This window comes from Tasmannia lanceolata, unplaced genomic scaffold (assembly GCF_043159265.1).
Source record: "Tasmannia lanceolata isolate RefF3 unplaced genomic scaffold, GAP_Taslan_0.1 ptg000008l, whole genome shotgun sequence".
NCBI classification, from domain to species: Eukaryota; Viridiplantae; Streptophyta; class Magnoliopsida; order Canellales; family Winteraceae; genus Tasmannia; species Tasmannia lanceolata.
In genome coordinates, this window is record NW_027518685.1 from 6,398,388 (window position 1) to 6,421,020 (window position 22,633).

At 38.6% G+C, this 22,633-nt stretch overlaps 1 protein-coding gene across 1 annotated transcript in view; it reads left to right on the plus strand.

Annotated features, from left to right (window-relative positions):
- The window catches only part of LOC143884120 (calcium-dependent protein kinase 2-like), a 32,957-nt gene extending 19,145 nt beyond the window's left edge, over positions 1 to 13,812 (plus strand). The window contains exons 2-8 of the mRNA XM_077387521.1: positions 11,884 to 12,027; positions 12,165 to 12,317; positions 12,410 to 12,525; positions 12,603 to 12,770; positions 12,875 to 13,002; positions 13,137 to 13,236; positions 13,316 to 13,812. Of these exons, the coding sequence (XP_077243636.1) occupies positions 11,884 to 12,027; positions 12,165 to 12,317; positions 12,410 to 12,525; positions 12,603 to 12,770; positions 12,875 to 13,002; positions 13,137 to 13,236; positions 13,316 to 13,390 (884 nt within the window). The 3' untranslated portion in view covers positions 13,391 to 13,812. The remainder of the gene's footprint in view (positions 1 to 11,883; positions 12,028 to 12,164; positions 12,318 to 12,409; positions 12,526 to 12,602; positions 12,771 to 12,874; positions 13,003 to 13,136; positions 13,237 to 13,315) is intronic.
- Positions 13,813 to 22,633: the final 8,821 nt, after the last annotated feature.

Genomic DNA, 22,633 nt, shown 5'->3' on the forward strand with positions numbered 1-22,633 from the left:
AATTCAGTCTAGTGCTGACATGAAACAAATTTCTAGTAGCTAAATTTTTCTTGTTGAAAATTAAAACCTGCAATCCAACCCTAAAATTTTGTTGGCACTACGATTTTTTGATAATTGCATACACTCAGCGTCTCAGGCTCTCAGCTTGTCTTTATTATTTCAACATCTGTGAAAAGGTTATTATAGTTCCCAAAATGCTCTCAGAAGCTAATTAAAAGGAAAAGACAAGCTAAGTTTATGTTTGGGGGAATCTTGTAGCCGATCCACAGAGTTTCTAGTAGTTTTCCTTAAAAAAAACACTTAAAAATTTACAAAAAAATGGCATTGATTAGCGGGGCGGGGCGGGGACAACTCCATCCCCTTCCCCTTCCCCTCCCCGCACCGGGGAATTTTTATAATCCCCTTCCCCTTTCAAATCGGGGAATCCCCTCCCCAAACGGGGCGGGGCGGGGCGGATCCCCGCTTTTTCGGGTGAAATTGCCAGCCCTACTGGGAGCGTCACTTGCCCCTAGTCGAATTTGCTTATAATAACAGCTATCAACAGAGTATTCAGATGGCTCCCTTCGAGGCTCTTTATGGTCATGCTTGCAGATCACCATTGTGTTGGGTTGAAGTTGGTGAGAGGCAGTTGCTTGGGCCAAAATTGGTGGAAGAAACTTCTGAGAAAGTAACCTTGATCAGGGAGATGTTAAAGGCAGCTCAGAGTAGGCAGAAGAGCTATGCCGATCAGCGGCGTAGAGAGCTCGAGTTCGCTGAGGGAGATATGGTTTTTGTTAAAATCTCACCTTTCAAAGCGGTTATGCGGTTCGGCAGGAAGGGTAAGTTGAGCCCTCGTTACATCGGACCTTATCGCATCTCTAAGCGAGTTGGATCTCGAGCTTATGAGTTGGAATTACCTCCAAACCTTGATCGGATGCATAACGTATTTCATGTATCCATGCTCCGTCTGTATCATCCCGACTCTTCTCATGTGTTAGAGGAGGACGAGGTGGAGCTTCAGGGTGATTGGTCCTTTTCGGAAGGACCTGTGCGCATTCTGGAGCGCAAGGATAGGGTTTTGCGGAACAAGTCGATTCCCCTTGTCAAAGTACTTTGGCGTCACCATGACGTCGAGGAGGCTACTTGGGAGCGAGAATCCGATATCCAGAAAAATTTTCCAGAATTATTTGGAGGTACGCCCTTAGTTTTTAATGATACCGTTTATGTTTGAAATCATTGCTAGATAGTACCATATCAAGATTTGTTGTGTATCCATTGAATGTAATTACCCTTGTTAAAAATAAAAAAAAATTTGAGAGAGGAATTTCGGGGACGAAATTCTTTTAAGGGGGGTAGAATGTAAAGACTACCCTCATTAAATCTAAAATTAAATCTAAAAACTGCATTAAGCTGTTCATTATTCATAATTAAGGGAAGTAATTAGGGGCATTTGATGACTAAATTAAAAAGGCTAGTATCAATTAAAAGGAAAAACCGTTGGAAATTATGAGGAAGGAAAGCACGATCTCAAAATTTTAGAAAAATATGGGCAAAACGGAAGATTTCTTTATGGATCGAATTTATTTGGTGGTAACATCCATCCTTGCTTAGAAATACATAAAAATCTCTCCCAAATCAATTACATACCTCATTGTTAAGAGCAAAATCAAGAGAAGAAGAGGGGAAAGAATACAGTGAGAGAGAGAGGAAGAAAAGAGAGGCTCGGACGGTTCTTGGACGAGAATCCCATCTTGATTCTTCGTTTTCCCCATTCATCGCCACCGAGAGGTATGTTGATTTTTTTAATTTCTTGAAATCCTTTGCATCTTCTTCATCAAATTTTTGAAATCATGGAATTTCATCCCCAAAACTGTGTATGCGATGAAACCCTTCTTGTTATTCTGTAAAACCCATTTCAATTTCACGAATTTTGCCATGCCCTATATCTCAAGCTCCAAAAACCTGCAGAAAACCACATCCACGTTAAAATAAATTAGGGTTTTTGCAGCTAACAAAGCAAGATACAAAAAGGAAAATAAATAAATGATTTATACATTACCCATCTCGTTTCACGTTTTTCTCCATGCTCAAATCTCACGATTTCATCACCTGCAAAAACCCAATATGTGTTAAAAAGAAATACATGGATTTTATAATCAAAGGAAGCAAGATGCAAAATGAGAAAAATAAATAAAGTGATTTATACCTTACCCATTCCATTTTTTGATTTCTTCATACTCTATTTCATGTTTAAACCTGCAAAACCTCATCTCGTTAAAAATGGAAATAGGGTTTCTGCAAACCAAAGAAGCAGATGCAAAAAGGAAAAATAAAATAAATAAAATGATTTATACATTAACCATATCGATTCCACGATTTTTCCGTGCCAAATCTCACGATTTAATCACCTGCAAAAACCCTTATCTTCGTTAAAATGAAATTAGAGATGCTGTAATCGAATAAAGCAAGGCAGAAAGAGAAAAGAAAGAACGAAATATGTACATGCTTATGCCCTTGTTTTTACCTTGGGACACCCCCCCTATTTGTTTATTCGTTGTTTTAAAAAAAAAAAAAAAAAAAAAAAAAGACATACGTCTGTTCCTGCATTTTTGTACTTTTGGTCACAAATAAAACCTATATAAAGGACTTTTAATTTCCTAAAAAGTGGTAATACACAGTTTTATCAGTTCCTAATAAATTCTACAAAATGACTTTTCTTGTATAATTTTCAATAAATCAATTCTACGCTAGCAGCCCTCTTAGTACAAATTTTATGTAATTTTATGTAGGGTTAAGATCTCATCAGTGACGTTTATAATATTTTTTTTAAATAATTGATCTACAGGCCTACTACTTCCATCTCCCACATAAAGGGGCCATCTTAATCTCACACATCTCCGGGTTTAAAAAAATAAAAGAAGGCAGGTGACAGCTAGACCTTGCCTTGTAATAGTTTTCAATATAACTTGTCTATGCAATGTAGCTCTACTTATAAATTTTGCCTTATTAATACCTGCTTAGTTAATTTATACTTGCTTGGCTGGAATCAAATGAATTGAAATGAAAAATGATTTGTTCTAAAATCTTATGCGAAGTAATGCAGGAAGGAAGGCAAAGGTAATGTACTTAAATTCTTAATTGCATATCATACATGGGGGAGAGTGAAGGGGAAATTAAGGGTGTGGTGGTATCATCCTGGGACCTAAGGTCCAAAGGCCAACGCGAGAAGCGTGTACAGCCTTTCGTTGGCAAACCATCCAGAAAGGGATAGTATCCCCGAAACGGCTCGGCATTAAATGCGAGACCGAAATCCGAGTCCATAACGCCACTACCTTTAGACAGGGGTAGTGGGTAGTCGTGCGGCAAGGACACCGGCAAAAAGAAAAAAAAAAGGGAAAGTCAGAAAAGAACTGACAGAAAAATAAAGTGGGGAAAAGCCGGATGTACCTGGGGAATGTGCTGTCTCAATTTATAAAATTGTTGCATACATAGTATAAATTTGAATTATTACCACTCCTTTTATTTATATTGCCGTGGATATTGTAATTTATTTCAGTCTTTATTATTGTTCCTAGATATTATTAAGGATCTGGAGTATATTGCCTGTACTTTTTATATTGTCTCTCTTACTCTGCTTGGTCTCTGGAGGACCCTGCTCTGACGTTGTTTACTCCACCACAGGGGTTGAGGCGTTAGATGGTGGAGCATTTGCAAATGAAGGAACCTTGGAATAAGGGACTGTGTGATCAGAGAGTTCCTTTCTGGGGTTTTTGCATTTTGACGTCTTGCGTCATTTACCATTTTTATTTCTATCAAGACTTTATTTAGTTTGGACTTTGGTAATTTAAAACTTCGCTTTTCTTTTGAAGTATGAGTATTGAAATTGTTATGGTAAGACATATTAAGTTGGAATAAGATTCTATCGTGGTTGCTGCTTATAAAAAAAATATATATATATTTCCATGATTTTTGCGTTCTTTTGCTCGTAGCGACTCGACGGAAATCGGGTCGTTACAATTCTTCTACAACTAAGGTTCTTCTATTAAATACTCTATATGCTTTGCTATGTGAAGAATACCCTAAGAATATTCCATCATCCGACTTCTTATCAAATTTGTGTAAATTATCTTTAATGTTTAAAATGAAGCATTTACATCCAAACACTTTAAAATAGCTTATATTTGGTTTCAAGTTTTTCCAAAGCTCATAAGGTGTTTTCTTAGAAATTGGCCTTAAATATACCCTGTTTATGATATAGCAAGCGGTGCTAACCGCTTCCGCCCAAAAATATCTAGGGAGATCATTTTTCATGCAACATAGTTCTAGCCATTTCTTGGAGAGTTCGATTCTTTCTTTCTACAACTCCATTTTGTTGAGGTGTTCTAGGTGCGGAAAAATTATGTTTTATGCCATGTTCATTACAGTAAGTATCAAAATGTACATTTTCAAATTTCGTTCCATGATCACTTCTAATGTAGGAGATAGCAATACCTTTTTCATTTTGTATTTGATTGCACAGTAAAAGGAAGTTTTCATAAGTTTCATCTTTGTGTGCTAGAAATATGACCCATGTAAATCGTGAGTAGTCATCCACAACTACAAACACGTACCTCTTTCCACCAGGCTACTAGTCTTCATTGGTCCAAAAAGATCCATATGAAGTAGTTCCAAGGGGTAGGAAGTTGAAATCATATTTTTAGGTGCAAATGAGCTTTTTAATTGTTTTCCTAATTGACAAGTTCTACAAATGTGATCTTTGGTGTATTTGAACTTAGGCAATCCTCTAACAATTTCTTTTGAGGAGAGGGTCGAAATGAGATCCATTCCGGCATGACCCAACCTCCTATGCCATAGCCAAGAATCTTCACTAATGGCATTAAGACAAGTCACATTTTGGAGTCTAAGATCATCTAGTCCAATTGTGTAAATGTTATTGTCTTTAGAACCTATGAATTTTACTTTTCCATCTATCTTATTTTTAACAATGCATTTGTCGGGATTGAATACTACTTCAAACCCATTATCACATAATTGACTAATGCTAATAAGATTATGGGACAAGCCATCAACAAATAGCACATCATGTATGGGAGAGGTAGAGTTACCTATGGTGCCTTCACCTTTGACTTTTCCTTTCTTATCATCTCCAAAGGTAACGTCTCCACCATCCTTGAGTGATAGGGATGCGAATTGAGTAAAGTCTCCTGTCATGTGTCTAGAGCATCCACTATCAAGGTACCATGTGTTCTTCTTGTTATGACTTTTAAGGCATACCTACATATGAATAGGCAAGTGAGATCCCTTAGGTACCAAAATCTTCCTAATCTTGCTATGTTCATTTATTTTCACTTTAGAGTTCAATTTGATTTTATCTTGTTTAGCATGCAAGAAAGAAACCTTGTAATGACCTTCTAGACCACAATAAAAACAAATCTTGGTACTACTAGAAGAAGCCTTTTCAAGTTTGTTTTTATAGTTAGATATTGTAGTATTCCATTTATGTCCAAGTCCACTTTTGTCACTTGACATTCTTTGTATATTAACAAGCTTATCTAATTTCAATGAACTATTTTCAAATTTTTCAAAAAGTTTCTTTAGTTCATCATATTCAAAAGATAGTTTATCATTTTCATGATTTAGCTTGTTGTTTTCATTAGAAAGTTCTTGTCGGTTTTCACTTAAGATTTTGATAGAAGCATTTAACTCATGAATTTCTACTTTGTATTTTTCATTTTTATCATCTAAAAATTCATGATCTTTCTTTAACCAACCAAATTCTTTTGTCATGTTAGCAAGAGAATTTTCAAGTGATGCAATGTTATCAAATTGAATTTCAAGTTCATCATTTGCATTTTGTAAGGAATCTAGAACTTCTTTTAAGACAATGACATCATTTAAAGTGTTTACCTCGTTATTGTCGTTTGTTGAGGCCATGAAGCACACGTTCCTTGCTATCAAGCAATCTTCGCCATCATTTTGTTCGCCTTCGCTTTCAATTTCCTCATCCCAAGTGGCGGTCATTCCTTTCTTGTCTTCTCTTCTCTTCTCTTGAAGCGGTTGGTTGAAGAAGGCTCATTGTTGTGTGGACAATCCGGGCGAATGTGTCCAAGCTTCTTGCAACCGTAGCATCGGGGTTGAGAAGATCCATCACCAAGTTCTTCTTTCTTCTTGAATGGAGGATTGGTCATTATATTTCTCATGCCTCCCATATTCCTTTGCAAGAATTTGATCCTTCTTGTTAGGAGGGCAACTTCATCTTCCATGTCTTCCTTTGCATCTTCATTTTCACCTATATTACAAGCAAAAGCAATTCATTTTCCTTTTTCAATTTTAGTTTCAATTTCGGGTGCTTTTGTTTTGAAAATCATCTCATGGGTGATCAAGGACCCTATTAGTTCATCTAGGTTTAATGTATTCATGTCCTTGGCTTCCGTGATTGCGGAGGTTTTGGATTCCATTGACAAAGGTAGGGACCTAAGGATTTTGGTCACTAAATCTCTATTAGAAAATTATTTTCCAAGACCCCTTAGTCCATTTACAAGATTGGTGAATCTAGTGTACATGTCGGCAATTGTTTCATCGGGTGTCATTTGAAAGAGTTCATATTGCCGAAAAAGATGATTCATTTTAGATTCTTTGACTTGATTGGTTCCTTCATGGATGACCTCTAAGGTATCCCAAATTTCCTTAGCCGGATTCAAATTTGATACTCTATTGAATTCTCCGGGAGATAGAGCACAAATAAGGGAATTCATAGCTTTGGCATTATAATTTGAAGCTTGTTGTTCGGCTTCGGTCCAATCATTTAGATTTCTTGTGGGTAATGTGTATTCATTATTAATTGCTCTCCACATTTGATAATCTTGAGTTAAAAAGATTTTCATTTTAGTTTTCCAAAAACCATAGTTTGTTCCACCAAAATAGGGTGGCCTAGTGTTTGAGTAACCTTCATGGTGTTGAGGATGGTTTGCCATTTTTGAATCTTTACTCTAGACCGGTTAGGGTTTTTAAAAAAAATTAGAGACGAGGCTCTGATACCAATTGAAATAAACAAGAGGGGGGGTGAATTGATTTTAACACTTAATTAGCCCTTTTGATAATTAATTATAAACCCTAATTTGAATTTTCTTCTATTGATTGATTTTTTGGTTAGTGCAAATAAGATTGAAAGACAAAGTGAAATGTTAAACCGAAAAGAATGAAAGTGCAAGATAATGGAAGAGACACACCGATGTATAGTGGTTCGGGCAAAGCCCTACTCCACTCTTCTTAAGATCGTCTTTAAAGATTTCCACTATGCGAGACCTCCACGATGCCCGGCTCTGAGGCGGTTACACTTCCAAGGGATATTAAATGAGGATGCCCTTACACCTTTACAATAGACTCTCCTTCTCCGCCGAGTTCTAAGCGGTGCTCCCTAGGGTATTAAAGTAGGATGCCCTAGCCACCTTTGTAAGAAATGAAGATTGAATAGCTTGGCTTCTTCTTAAAAGCTTGATGCTCTTTGTAGACCCTTGATTGCTCTTCAATGATGGTAGTTGCAAGTGAAAGCTCTAAATATCCCAACTCAAGAAATTTGCAAGTGCAAGGCAAGTGTGGGAAGAAAAACAAAATCTTAAGCAAAAATGGATTGCAAGTTTTCTTTAATGCTCAAGGAGGTTTTCAAATCATCAAGAGAGAGGAAATGAATCCTCTAGATGTTGTATATATAGCCTCTCCAAAGAATATGACCGTTTGGGGGTGGCAATAACAAAAATCACAAATTTATTCAAATCCCAAACGGCTATATTCTCACCTGTCGCGAGGTTCTCGGAGTTCCGAGAAATATTCTCGGAGTTTCGAGAGAACGGCTAGAAGAACAAAATATTCTACTGGACCATTTCTCGGAGTTCCGAGAAAATGGCCAGAAGCTACTGGACCATTTCTCGGAGTTCTGAGAGAACTCTCGGAGTTCCGAGCTCGGAGCTCCGAGAAAAATCTCGGAGTTCCGAGAAGCCTAAAAAATCAGCAGTTTTTGTATTTTTTGCTTATTTGATTTTTTGGCTTTTGGAACTCAACTCCTATGATAATTATGGAATGTTTATGAGGGTCCCAACATGTTGATCCACCACATAATCATTCACTAAACCTTTAAAGTTCTTTAAGTATTCTTTGAAAAACATTTTGAAAATACTTTGCCTTGACTTGAAAATCTAAACAGAGGAGATGTACAATGATACCTATGCAACCTTCAATTTCTCTTTAGCTTTGATCTTCAAGTTGATCTTCCATCTTTGTATGCTTGCTTGAGAGATGATGTGAGCTCCACTTAGCTCATTTGACTCTTGTTGGGTACATCTTCAAGCATGACCATGTTGTGTGTTGGTTTCTTCAATGATCAATCCTTCTTAAACACAACACTTCAAAGCAAATTGATTAGTATTCAAAAACACAATCAATTATGTTTAGAATCATCAAAACAAGATAGGAGAGTAGACCCTTGGGCTTACAGAGGTACAAGCCACGATAAAGATAGATGCGGTAAAACCTATGATTTGTGGACACGGACACGAGTGTCACGTGTCGACACGAACACAGAATGTCAGAAACAGCAAACCTCCAAAATTTAGAAACGGGGACACGGCTAAAATACAAAATATATATAATCATGATTGCAGATACGGATTCGTGTGTCGGGTTTCGACATGGATACGAGTTGTCTGACATGGCAACATCTAAAATCTAGAAATATTGACGCGTACATACATATAAAATTACTTACTATCATAACTTGTAACAATATAAATATGGTATTCATTTCACAAACTAAAAGTGTCCAACGGAGTGTCGACATGTGTGGACACGTGTGTTAGCAATAAATTCAAAGGTCGGCTAAATCATAGGGTAAAACTATAATGTTCCCTCTTCTAGAGATAGAAGAAAGGGAACCTTCAGTTATCCGAACTTTCTCCCTAGTCGAACACAATATAAGTTGAAAATACTGATGATACTCATCATGTGGTTTGAATTAATGGAATCGATGATCCATGATGGGAGAATTGGAAGAACTCATACTAACATGAAGGGTTTTGAACATTTTCTTAGAGGGAGTAATAATCAGTGTAGGCATAGTAGAAAGTTAGTGTGAAAGTGGATGAGAGAACGCAGAAGAAAAGAAAAGAAGAAAATAAGAAGAAAAGGGAAATCATGTGGGAGATTCTTACCCCACAAAATGTGGGAGATTCTTATCATGTGGGAAATCAGCCCCTGAACAGTACTGATTTAAAGTTACACAACCAAATGCGCATTCAAGAGCTGGTTTTTCAAGGACCTATCATGGCGGAGGCCCGAGGAGTTGTTTAGGTTCGGTTCTATTTCATTCTTGTATAGAAAGTGAATCGATGCATTTCAAGTTTTGGTCTTGGTTTCACTTCAGCTTCTAGGAGGGAATCAAGCTTTGATCTCTAAATTTTTTATACTAACTTTATTGCTCCATATGCATGGACCTTAGTTACCAGATAAATTACATGTACCATCTTTTCTTTCAAAAAAAAAAGATTCTTACCCCACAAAAGCCCATTCATTTATAAACACAACTTAAGTTATTACAAAAAATGCTACCCATAAGTGACTTAAGGCCCCATCTACGTAAAATAAGCACTAATAAAGCCTATGATATGGCCTCTAACGACACTACCTCTCAAGATGTGTGAAGATATTCATCATGCTCAGCTTGTTCAGAATTTTGTGTAAATGAATTTTCCAAAATCCTTTGACAATACATTAGTGATCTGCTCGTTTGTCTTAACATAAAGATGTGAAAATTTGGTTGACCTCATGCTTCTCCTTAATTAAGTGCCTATTCACTTCGATATGCTTTATCCTATCATGTTTTATTGGATTATATGCAATGTTGATTGCAGCCTTATTATTACTATAGAGACTCATAGGTTATTGGATCATAATACACAACTGGCACAGAAGAATTCTTAGCCCCAAGAGCTCACACACCCCAATGTGTCAACACACACATCGTGTGTGTGTGTGTGTGTGTGTGTGTGTCAACCCTTATTATCACAATAGAGACTCATAGGTTATTGGATCATAATACGCAACTGACACAGAAGAATTCTTAGCCCCAAGAGCTCACACACCCCATTTGAACTTAGACTTATACTCTGCCTCTGTGCTTAATCTAGCTAGTACTGGTTGATTCTTCTCTAATTACCTCCAACGAACGAACAATAGCCAAAAGTGGAACTATTATCTGTAACAGATCCCGCTCAATCCACATCATTGTGTGTGTGTGTGTGTGTGAACCCTTCTGTGCCCGTTGGTTACCAAACAATAAACCTTCACTAGGTGAGACTTGTAGATCCTAGTCACATAGAATAATGGAACTGTCTCGAAGAAGGGTCTCTTCATTTTTACCAGAGGAACATTCTTTTCATTTTTATTCCCCCTAAAGAGGGTTTCTTTCACTAGACAAGAGTATAATTGATTCGAAGTTCACATCCATCGATACAATTCGGCATTGGGTAGCCAGGTTATAACACTTGTACCCTTTTGTGAGGAAGGATACCCAAGGAATATACATTTCAAGGCCTTTGGATCAAACTTGCAAATTCTGGATGATAGACGGGGACATATAGTATGCAGTCCCAAAGAATTTAGGTGGAACGAATAATAACGAACGATTAGGACGAAGGAGTGAGTAGGGGACTTGAAACTGAGAACTCTCAAGGGCATATGATTTTTAAGGTACAAGGCTGTCAAACTGTTCGAAACAAAATGTTTTTGGTACCCCCATGGAAAAGGTAAGACATGGGCAACTTCAATAAGATGCTTGTTCTTTTCACTCCACACCATTTTGTTTAGGGTTCCTTGCTCAGTGAGATATTATGCCTTTCCCCCCCATACATGTACTTGCCCCCATTATCAGAACAAACATGTCAAACTGAATACAATCATCTTTTAGAAATTGTAAAAACAAAATACAATTCATATCTCGATTTCATAAAAACTACTCTAGTGCAATGACTGAAATCGCCGGCAAAAATCACATAGTAACAACCTTATGACCTTCATGGTCTGATTCAATTCCTAGACAATGAATCCTGGTACTGGAATAAAACTCTTCACCCACATCTTTTACTCTTGCAAGAACTAACTAAAAAAAGCCGCTTGGTTAGTTGTTATTTCGAATTTAAGTAGAAGGGGTGTGTGTGTGTGTGTGTGTGTGTGTGTGTGTGTGTGTGTGTGTGAGAGAGAGAGAGAGAGAGAGAGAGAGAGAGAGAGAGAGAGAGAGAGAGAGGAGGGGAGGGGATGGGGTGATGTCATGCTTCACCTGTGCTTCTCTGTCCAATGCACTAATTCTATTAATCGGCACTTTTTAATCACTCGATCCCAACAGTCAAACTCTCAGAAGCGGTCTTTGCATTTGCTCCATCAATTCTTTGACAATTAGATGCATCCACCAACTATAGTGACCACACAAATGTTCTTTGAACCAGCGATGTCAGCAGTTAATAATTCCTTCTATTCAAGTCATGTATACACTTCTTTATCAGGTTACCTAATTTTTTCGCTGATGCAGCCTTTAATTATGGACCTAATAACATTTTTGTATTATAGTGAATTGGATTGGACTTCCTATCAAATATACATAATTGATTTCAAGGTAACTCAAGCTTCATTGCCAATCCTCGATCCTTCATTAAACATGCGAAATTGTCTCCGACAGAAGTGATTGACAAGATCACGTCGGGTATTATTAGCGAACTTTAGATTTCTTGAATCAGTACCATCTACACCATGTTAAATATGGATACCAGCCATAAGTTGACTGTTTTGCTGTGTATATTTTTATGTTATTATAACATTTTCATAAAATTTTATATTTACTCATCTTTTATGAAATTCCAGGACAAGTGTACAGGGATATAGTAGGAAGTGCTTATTATGTTGCCCCAGAGGTACTCCGACGTAGTTATGGAAAGGAAATTGATATATGGAGTGCAGGCGTTATTTTGTATATTCTTCTTAGCGGTGTACCTCCTTTCTGGGCTGGTGAGGATGACAATTAAACTTGATTTACTCCTAATGAATTTGAACTAGCGCATACCAATGGACATGCTTTAGTAAATTACCATTCATTGTAAATAAGTGGTTTACGTTGTTCATAAATGAATATGTTCACCTTACAGAAACTGAAAAGGGAATATTTGACGCCATCTTACAAGGGGATATTGACTTTAAAAGTGACCCTTGGCCATCTATATCAAACAGTGCAAAAGACCTGGTTAGGAGGATGCTGACAAAGGATCCAAAGAAACGTATTTCTTCTGGTCAAGTTCTTGGTATGTACTTTTTCATTTTTACAGTGACTGACAACTATACCCATTCTTCTTACTGAGTTAATACATTGGTTTTGGTATGGCTAATGATCCAGAGCACCCATGGCTTAAAGAAGGTGGAGAAGCATCTGACAAACCGATAGACAGTGCAGTTCTTTCGAGGATGAAGCAATTCAGGGCCATGAACAAATTCAAGAAGCTTGCACTGATGGTATGTTAGTGAGTGGTTCTTAATATTCTGATTTTCATTTACATGTATAATCCTGATGAGTTTTGAAACCTCTCCAGGTTATCGCGGAAAATCTTTCTGAAGAAGAGATCAAAGGTCTGAAAGCTATGTTTGCAAATCTGGACACCGACAATAGTGGTACAATCACCTATGAAGAGCTTAAGTCCGGATTGGCTCGACTTGGGTCACGGCTTTCAGAGACTGAAGTCAAGCAGCTCATGGATGCTGTAAGATAAAAAGACCATAAGGGCAAATTTCGTTGTTTCTGTCATTATGCAATTTGACCTCATACAAGGCTGTGAAAGAGGGTTGATATTTGCTATTTTTTTAGGCTGATGTGGATGGAAGTGGGGCAATCAATTATATGGAATTCATCACTGCTACAATGCACAGACACAAATTAGAAAGAGACGAGCATTTGTACAAAGCCTTTCAGCATTTTGATAAAGATAGTAGTGGGTGAGTTTGTTTAATCTACTATCTTTGGTCGCCTCCATATGATCTTTGGCTCTTTCAAAGGTTTTCAGTTGGAGGCATAGGTAATTCTCACAGAAGTAACATATATGACTTTCTCTTGTCAATGACCTTATCAGGTTTATTACCAGAGACGAATTGGAACATGCAATGAAGAAGTATGGAATGGGTGATGAAGGTAGTATTAAGGAAATAATATCAGAGGTGGACACAGATAATGTAAGTTGGTTTTACTCTGAAATTTCAAAGCTTGCTTTTATAGAATTACTTGCCGATACCGACTTCATTTAATCTGTAGGATGGAAGGATCAACTATGAGGAATTTTGTGCAATGATGAGAAGTGGAACCCAGCCGCCGGTAAAAATTCTCTAGTGTTTCTGGTAGTAATTCTGCATGTACTGACCAAAAGTTGCATGGAAGGTGTACTTGTTTGATCCTGATTTAACAACCTACACCATGGATAACTGACTTGCATGATGACTTCAAATGATCTCATCGAGCTTGTGAGGTAAGCCCTCTTGTTTCATCTGTTCTATTAAGATCTTTCCACCAGTTTTACGTGTAGAAAGCAAGGGGAGTGAAATTGAGAGGCTGTTGTTTTCTATTATTCTCCTGAATTGAGTGACAATTCTTGTTCATATCTGGTTTTTTGGTTTTTTTCCTTATTGAGAAATGTATAGTCCTACCTCTTAATGAGTTTGTGTGATGTTTAAGTGATTCTAGAAGACGACATGGAATGAGATAAGCTTGACTTTTGTGAATTTATGGAATATTTGAAACTATTTTAGGTTGAAGTGGGTTTTGTCATGGAGAGAGCTACAAGCCTACAATTGTTTTCTGTATGGGAGGGTAAGGCTCTTATTATGTGGTGCTGCTAAATTGCTAATGGCATGTGAGAACCATTTCTGATGGAACCATCAATAATGCTTTACAGATCAAGGGTTGGTATGCTTTACAGATCAAGGGTTGGGATCATCTGTTCAAGTTGGGGTCAACAGAAATGGATTGGACCTGTGTCCCCCAATTAGATCAATGGACCCGACCCGATCACTCTAGGGCATACATGGGGCTGAAAAAGAAATTGTTAGTGATCACTTTTTTAGTTTTTTTTTCAGGCTCATACTATAATATGCTGAAAAAATTTTCATCAGAAAACCTTGGGAAAAGAAAGCCTATGCAGTTGCTATGTTTTTTGGGCTTCCACAGCAAAAAAGTTTGCATGTGAGTTTTTTCAGCATAACAAGCATGCAGGAACAGAAAAGATTGACATGTCAATGAAGAAACCCTAGTAATGAGTTGAGCAACATAGTACTGGTGAGCTTGTTGGGTCTTTCATGGTGTTTCCATGTACGATCAGGTTGCAATTTGGGTGCACTGTTGGGCCTTTTTACGGCCTAATTGGATGTAAGATAATTTTAGGGGGTGGGGTTTGATATTTCCACTCGTTTTCTTAGCCAGTCCATCCTTGTTTTCGTCATTTGTATGAGTCAGAGCCAATTTATCAATTAGACTGAAATGCCCACTTTCTGGTTAAGCTCGTACCAGAGAGAGTCCCCATCAAACACTGTCAGAACATTGGACTTCGTTTAGTAGCATAGTCATCATCATCATGTCGAAAGCTACTGCATCTAACATATTTCGAGAGAAAGCAACAACTCCCTGGAACCTTCCACTTTAATGAAAAGATGGTACCCCAAAATTCTCTCCATGCATGCTTCAACAAGCATGCATTTAGGTCTTTGCGACAAAAAACTAAAGTGCTAGAGAAATCACAGGGGACAATACGTAGCATTGTACATCTCATGTGGCACCCCAATACACTATCCTGTCATGAAAGAATCTAAATAATATTACATGCATCTTCTTTTGAAACCTTCCAATATTACATCCATCTTCTCTCTCTCTCTCTCTCTCTCTCTCTCTCTCTCTCTCTCTCTCTCTCTCTCACACAGACAACACACACACACACATTATTTTAAACTATTTTCATTGGTTCGAAAGGCAAGCTATTAAAATAAAAAGGGAGGTAAAGGCTATGGAAACATTAGAAAGGAGGGAAGAAGAGCAAACCCTAGGTGGGTTTATGCCTAACAGCATCAGTTATCATGTGCTTTAAATTTTAAGCAATGTTTGAAAACTTGAGTATCGGAGATGAACTCAGTGAGTCAAGCCAACGAGTTTGTCCTTGACCTCTTTTAGTTTTTTAGAGTTTTTGAGTGACTTAGGTAGGCCAAAACAAATGTGATATCATTGGGTGGGTCGCTCTGTTTGATGCAGATATTTACCTCGTAGAGTAGTGGTATATGTCAACCATACAAAGCATAAATTTAGATGACATGGCACTCAAAACTCCTACAATGGCAAGGGTCCTACTCTTATTGGACTACAAATGATTTAGACAGTTCATCTAGTGGGTCCTAATGTGGTCTAGCAGGTCCTAATGTCGATGGGGAACATCAATGGCTTAACTTTTCTCAGTAGAACTGTAAATAAGGCTTGATGGATCAAATTGCCAATTTTATTTTGTTAGCTAATTCACATTCAAAGGCAAGAGAGGAAAGGGAGAAGCATGAAGGCTGATGTGGATTAAAAGCAGACGGTTTTCAAAATGGAGAAGTCCGTATTGAAATCATAACCAAATGGACTCCTTGAATGCAAAGCACTGGAACTAATTTGTGTACTGAGTTGCAATTCTCCCTGTTTGGATGCGTGGATTTCAGAATCCGGGTTTTAGTTTGAAAGTAGTGTAAAATTCTGGATTTTAAAATGGAAGTAGTCTGCAGATGTGGGGGAAGTAGGTTGCATATGAGGGTTTAAGTAAGAAATCCAGGTTTTAGAAATCGCTCCCCCATCATGAGATTTCTAAAACCCGGGAACAGGGGCAATCTCCTACTCTCTCACTCGACAGAAAAAAGAGCAAGAAATCAGAAAATGACGGACGGTCTCCTTCTTCTCTTGTCTTCTGATAGGATCCGGACTCAGCACTGAGGGAATCCGGACTCAGCACTGAGGGGTCCGAACTCAGCATCCAATTAGCTTCTGGCCGGTCCGAGTGGGGCTAAGTTCGCTCCACGGCCGCCCCGACCTCCACCTGCGAGGCCAGCCGCTCACTTCGTCCTTCCCGGGGGGCTGTAGCCCGGGTAGCCCGAGAAGTCGGAGGTGCTCGCTTGCCGGTCTGTCCTACCATTTTTATCTGGGTGAGATTTCGAACAGCTTTTTGTTGCGGGGTCCCACGGATGGCGCCAAATCTGTTAGGCCTAAAATCGGTAACAGGTTATGGTAGGGCTGGGCGGTCCGAACTAACGAGCCACGACTGAGGGGCTGGTTGAGTCCTGCGCTGCACAGAGTACAGACAAGAAAGAAAAGGGTCAGAGGACCAACCCGGAGTGATACTCCGGACGGGCGCTTCGACACTCAAGTCAGTATGAGCAGGAGTGCAGAGCAATGTCAGAGCAAAAAGCTTAGAGTTTTGGTTCTCAGATTTTTCAGGACCCTCACCTTAGCACAAGTGAAGGCTATTTATAGTGATTCTGAGCCACCTGTCTAGGACAGGTGGTAGTTCTGAGCCAGGTGGTGGCCTCTGTATGGACCAGGTTTCATACCTAAGGAGGGCAGGTGGAGGTCCCTGATTGGTCCAGGTGTCACACCTAGTGGAGACAGGTGTTGGCCTTCCAACGGTCCTTGTGAGGGCCACGTGCCCGTCCGGAGTATCACTCCGGGTTGGTCCTCTGACCCTTTTCTTTCTTGTCTGTACTCTGTGCAGCGCAGGACTCAACCAGCCCCTCAGTCGTGGCTCGTTAGTTCGGACCGCCCAGCCCTACCATAACCTGTTACCGATTTTAGGCCTAACATCTTCTATCCACGATTTTGGGGAAATCCAAGATTCTAAAATCCGCGTATCCAAAAGGCCCCTTGTGTTCAGAACAGAGATGCAGAATTCAGTTCCAGCACATAAATTCAGCTTAGGTTCAGACAACCAATAGAGGAATGACAATATCATAAAAACCATGTCACAAGGTAGTTCTGTTTCAATTGCAGGAACTTTTCTTCCAAAATTTCAATGAAATTCACAAAGTCTCTTCAATGATTCAATGTTGCATTGTAAGATCAAGGTCTAGAAAAACCAATGGTTTATCTTCTCAAGGCAGGTGTCCTAAGCTTTTCGTGATAAAGCTTTTAGGGTCATCCAACTTGCGTTTACTCATTAATTTAATGAATTTGATTAAAAATGTGTAACATGCCTAAGGCCCATGTTCACCTTTTTTTGTTTTTTCCCCTTTCATATTCAAATAAAGTAGGAGCATGAGCATGACAAGTTGACAACCAAAGGTTTCCCACTATATATAGTCTACAATAGCATGAGCATTGCACACCAGTTAAGGCAGATTTTCTAGAGATATTTTTCTACAATTGGCATTGGATTTGGGTCATAGGAAAAATCACCACCAACTCATTCTCTCAAACTACTCTTTGGTCGTTCTCAGGTTTTCAGCTTTATCTTGTGCAATCAAATAATAGGGACTGGTAAATAACATTGTTATGGGTTGGAGTCTTCATCTCAAATAGAGCTCTTATCTGCTCTATCCTTTTTTCTCAATCCTCCTGAGTTTATTACTTTAAATTGGTTTCAACGGCAATCAATCAAATTACTGCACTCTATCCAACCCAAAAAAGGAGTGACAAATTTTAGTTTAGAACACCCTTGATCCAGTGATCCTGGGCCTTTGATCCATCATGCCTCTTTTAGGGTTCCGCCAAGAAAAGCCAAACTGTTGATTTATCTAGTCCTTTATCTTACATACGTGATGTCTGGTCGGGATGGGATGGAGACCATATGGGTTGCCTCATTATGTTCTAAAGGATAGGCGGCCTTGATTTCACATAATGCCCCATGTGGGACCCAACAATTTTCTTTTACCATGAACATAAAAGTGACTTTCTGCATAGTTGTTCTCTTCTAAACTTGGATTCTTTGTGATTTAAACCATATGGAAATCAAAATTTTCTGTTGTTGGGCCCTTAAAAATTTTAGAATGAGGAGATCTGACAGACTTTTGCATTGTAATCTCTATTATCAGTTAAGGCAGATTATTTGGAACTGATTCTCGTAGAAATTTCTGAAAGTTATGTAGCAATTTAAAGGCAGCCCTTCTGTACTATTGCTCTTTTTAATATGATTATGTGAATGGGACCATGTTCTTTTGTTCTTTGGTAGGTAAGTTGGGATTGAACCTCCGACCTATAGGTTTGAAGAACAAACCCTTGACCATTGAGCTAGAGGCTCAGTCCAATTTCATTGGGAATGAAGTTGTAGGTACCACACGCTAATTGGGCACACGATGGGCTCCCACCCATAGTGCTCTTTCAGTCGTTCTGTTGGTACTTGGTAGGTAAGCTTGATTAGAACCTCTACAACCTCACAGTCAGCACAAAGCCTCATCCAGTTGAGCTATTGGGACTGTTAACCACAGTGATAGAAATTGGAAATCCTTGGATAAGCTGTTCTGGGGTTGACTATCCTGCTTAGATAAGTTTATGTTGAAAGTATATTGTTTCCAATTCACAGATTTTTTATTTTTTTTTCCCCGTCTTGTTATACCAAACAAAACAAACGTGGAGTGCAAAAATGAGGTGAATAGGGTTCCAACTTTGCATCAACAACAAAATCTGGGCCTGCTTTGTCTGCACTTTTGGGAGTGGAAAATCCCTTTTAGAGAGAGGCCGATCAATAGAAAGGACAGGATAGCTGCCAGCCTGCCACTTGATAATATATCATATATCCCATTCCTACCCAGAGCTTGGGAAAACATTTATTGAGAAAACATTTTTCCTAGGAAATTTCTTTCCTTTCCTCTATTTAGAGGGAAGTGAAAACTTTTAGGGGGGTTTGCTAGGGACCATCACACAAGGCATTTTGCAGGCATGAGGTGGCCACTCCGTCATGCAACAGCAGACCCGCGAATTCCCTTACGCGATGGTCCCTAGCATTCCTTTTAGTGGCCTGAGCTTTTCTTTAAGTTTTGCCAAAATCTGGACAAGGCAATGTGTATGATCCACATGGAGTGCCCTACCACAAAAGATGGAAACCCTTTAAGCAAGGGCACCCATTAGCATAAGCTAGCCAAAAAATTGTTTAGATAAGTGGTTCACGTTTTTCAGGTTCGTTTAAATCTTTTACAGCAAAAAACACACCCTTTTTGAGAAAATTGTTTAAAACATGTTTGAAAGAAATTTTATTTTTGGATGGCATGTTTTAAACATGTTAAACACATTTCTTTGGCTAACTTTCAAACTTGACCATGCTATAATTTGCGGGCATGAGGTGGCCCGACCCGACCCGAGGTAAATATTTTATGAGGAATACTTTAGTAGGACGTGATCTCATTGAAATAGAATTTGGCGTCCCACTATGACATAGTGGGTCCCTCATTGATTGATATGAACAGTCAGATTGACATAGTGGGTCCCACTTTGGATCTCCTCTGACCTACCAATCATCCCATTCTGATATCTAATAATGTATATTTTCTAGGGCGATGATATTGTCACCCCCCCTAAATTACGCATTCGCTCCCCTTTTGGCTTGATTTGACGTCAAAAAGCATTAATAAGGGGGGCGAATGCGTACGCAGGGGGGGTGACAATATCATCGCCCATTTTCTATAGCTGAACATGGACGGTCAAAAAAATATGTGCTGGTAAGTAACGGTTCACATTCAACAGCAAAAAAAAATGCACATTCAAGCAACGGTTCAGATTGCATGTTTAAGCAAAAATGAGGATTGGTCTCCCCGTCTGGTGTATGCGTGCACTAATTTACTAAAAGCTATAGATCCATTTCTTCACATAAAATGAAATTTACACCAATTGTGAATTGTCCCACTTAAAAATGAATGAAATTTTGTTTTACACCCAAAGAAACGTAGCCTAGATGGAATTAATTACTGAGGACTGCTAGCAAAACAGGAATCTGTTTTAGTACAAATTTGGGATTTGCTAGTGTCCATCGCAGAAGGCATTTCATGGTTGGTCTGTCGCATGTCAGACCAACCACCTCTTGAATAGAGACAAAAGCTGTTGTATTTATTCATGAGGTGGCTGGTCTGACGTGCGATAGACCATCCACGAAATGCCTTCTGCAATGGACGCTAGCAAATCCCTATAAATTTTCATAGGAAGACCGAGGGATTTCTCTGCTGAGCAGATGCGATGACAAACTTATCTAAAATCCAAGTTAGATTCCAGATCAATTTTCTTGCCACCGGGCCCACCTTTGGCAAGCCGGTTTTTTAGACTTTTTTTTAATCAAAACATGTGTAAAATATCATTTCATTGCACCTTAAGCAAAACCTATTATTTGTTCACACTAATTGGATTTTCACAAATTTCAAGAACATTAGAAAATTTTATATAACATAACATGTATCTTATCTAAAACATTGTCGTCTCATTATCTATTGTTATTTCAATGAGTCAAGAGATTGTTAATCCCTACACGTCTCGTTAAAAAACTATCAAACTTTTAGGGGCCGTTTGGGTACATGGATTTTATAATCCGAGATTTTAAAATTCAGGATTTTACAAGCTAAGACCTAGATTTTACATTTCGCAAAATGTTCCATCCAAGTTTCAGATTATAAAATCCAAGTTCTAGCTTGTAAAATCTAGAATTTTAGGCAGTCAGGGCTCTATTTGGATGACACATGCCTTGCCAGGCTGCCATCCTCGAGTATTTCCCAAGCCAAAAAATGCACTTTTATTCAACTTTATGGTGCTTGGTTGTCAATGTAGCATTGAAATCCCTTTGGACAACGGGGCAAGTTTTAGACACTACTTATCACCATGGTTCTAAATCTCGGCCGAAATCCGAAATTTCTAGTCAGGTCCGAAACTGAAATTCCCAAAATTGTCCAAATTTCGGCCTAAATTTTGAAAATGCCCTTTTCTAATTTCTTTACAGAATTTCGACCGAAATTACTGGAAGAAATTTCGGGATTTTCTACCGATTTTCTGCCGGGATCAAAATTTTACCGAAATCAAAATTTAAAACCGTGCTTATCACTATCATACAAGGTAAATTCCAGGTAAATCAAATGTTTTTCTCCTCCCTACTGACTACTTATACCACTAATCTGCGAGGTAACTACATGGATCCAAACATTGAAGAGATTTGAGACTGAGAGGAGAACCATAAAAATGTTCGTTTTGAGCGTGGGATCTCTTATGCAAAGCAAGAGTTATCAAATGGACGATTCAGATTATTCGAGGGTGGGACCCACTAAGCCTTAGTTGGGGAGCATTCCTCTGATTATAGTTTTCCATCTCTACGCTCAAGAGTCAAGAAGCGTGCCCGATTTGATTGCCGTGTATTCCTGATTAGGAAGCGCGTCACGGACGTCACGTGCTGAGACGCGTCTGACAATTGACCAAAACAGATCAGGGCGTGGGTCCCACGTCCGCGCCAATCGTGCTTCCAGACTTCCAGTGTCGGGAGTTGACACCCAACCCGGCAAACCCACGTTATCTACGATTCTTGTAGAAAATATATCGCCTCCTTTTCTCCTCTGGGCCACCTACTATACTGTACAAACTACAAAGAGTAGTTATAAAAAGTTAAAAACACTATAGCGGGGTGGTCCGGGGAAGAAAAGGGATCGAATATATCACTTCTATTCATGAATCCGTTTTGGAAATGTTTTTCTTCGTCATCATTCTTTCACGAGAAACTCACCTTACGATCTCGTTCGTAACAGAAGATTTTTCCGTGACACGAAACCAGTCTTTTCCTAGTGAAAAAAAATCCAACCCAGTCAAAACGAAACAATCAAAACCGCGTGAATAAATACTTTTCAAATTAGAATTTTACAACACAAAACCGAATTTACTTTCCAAATAAGAATTGAGTAAAGTACAGAATGAGAGCTGATGTTTGGGGAAATTGCGAATTCCTTTTAAAACAAAAACAAAACACGGGCTAATCTTCTGTCAAAAAACCTCCGATACTATTCTGACATTAACAGAGTCATCCTTTTTCATTACTGCCTATTAAATTGGCACGCTTCACGAGGATTCTTTTTATTCGTTTGAATGAGTATTTGAACCGAAGGAACCTTGGGTTCGTTTCTATCTTGGCCGTCGGAAATAACTAGAGATGGATGGATGCTTGACACTTGTTGAAAAACTTAAACTTTTTGGAATGCTAACGTTATTGAATACTTTAGTGAGCAGCTTATCTTTTCTCACTAGGGGTGTCAACTGATCCACTTCGGGTCGGATCCACCTTTGTCATAGTCACGATCCATTCAAATTCCTTATCGGTCGGGTCGGAGTCGGATTGTTCTTCGGATCCTACTTTCTACGGCATAATCACGATCCATTTTCGGACCGTCCATCGGAGTGTCCTATTATGTCCCACTAAGTTAAGTAAACAATTTTTTTTAAAAAAGAGATAGAATTGCAGTCCACTATTAGTGTGTCTCTATGCATTTTCTTCAACTAAATTAAAAATTAATCTATGTTTAATCTATGTGTATAATAATGCTTGTAAACATTAAGACTAATCAAAATTACATACACAAATATAATGTATAACTATTATAAAAGAATATGATGCAT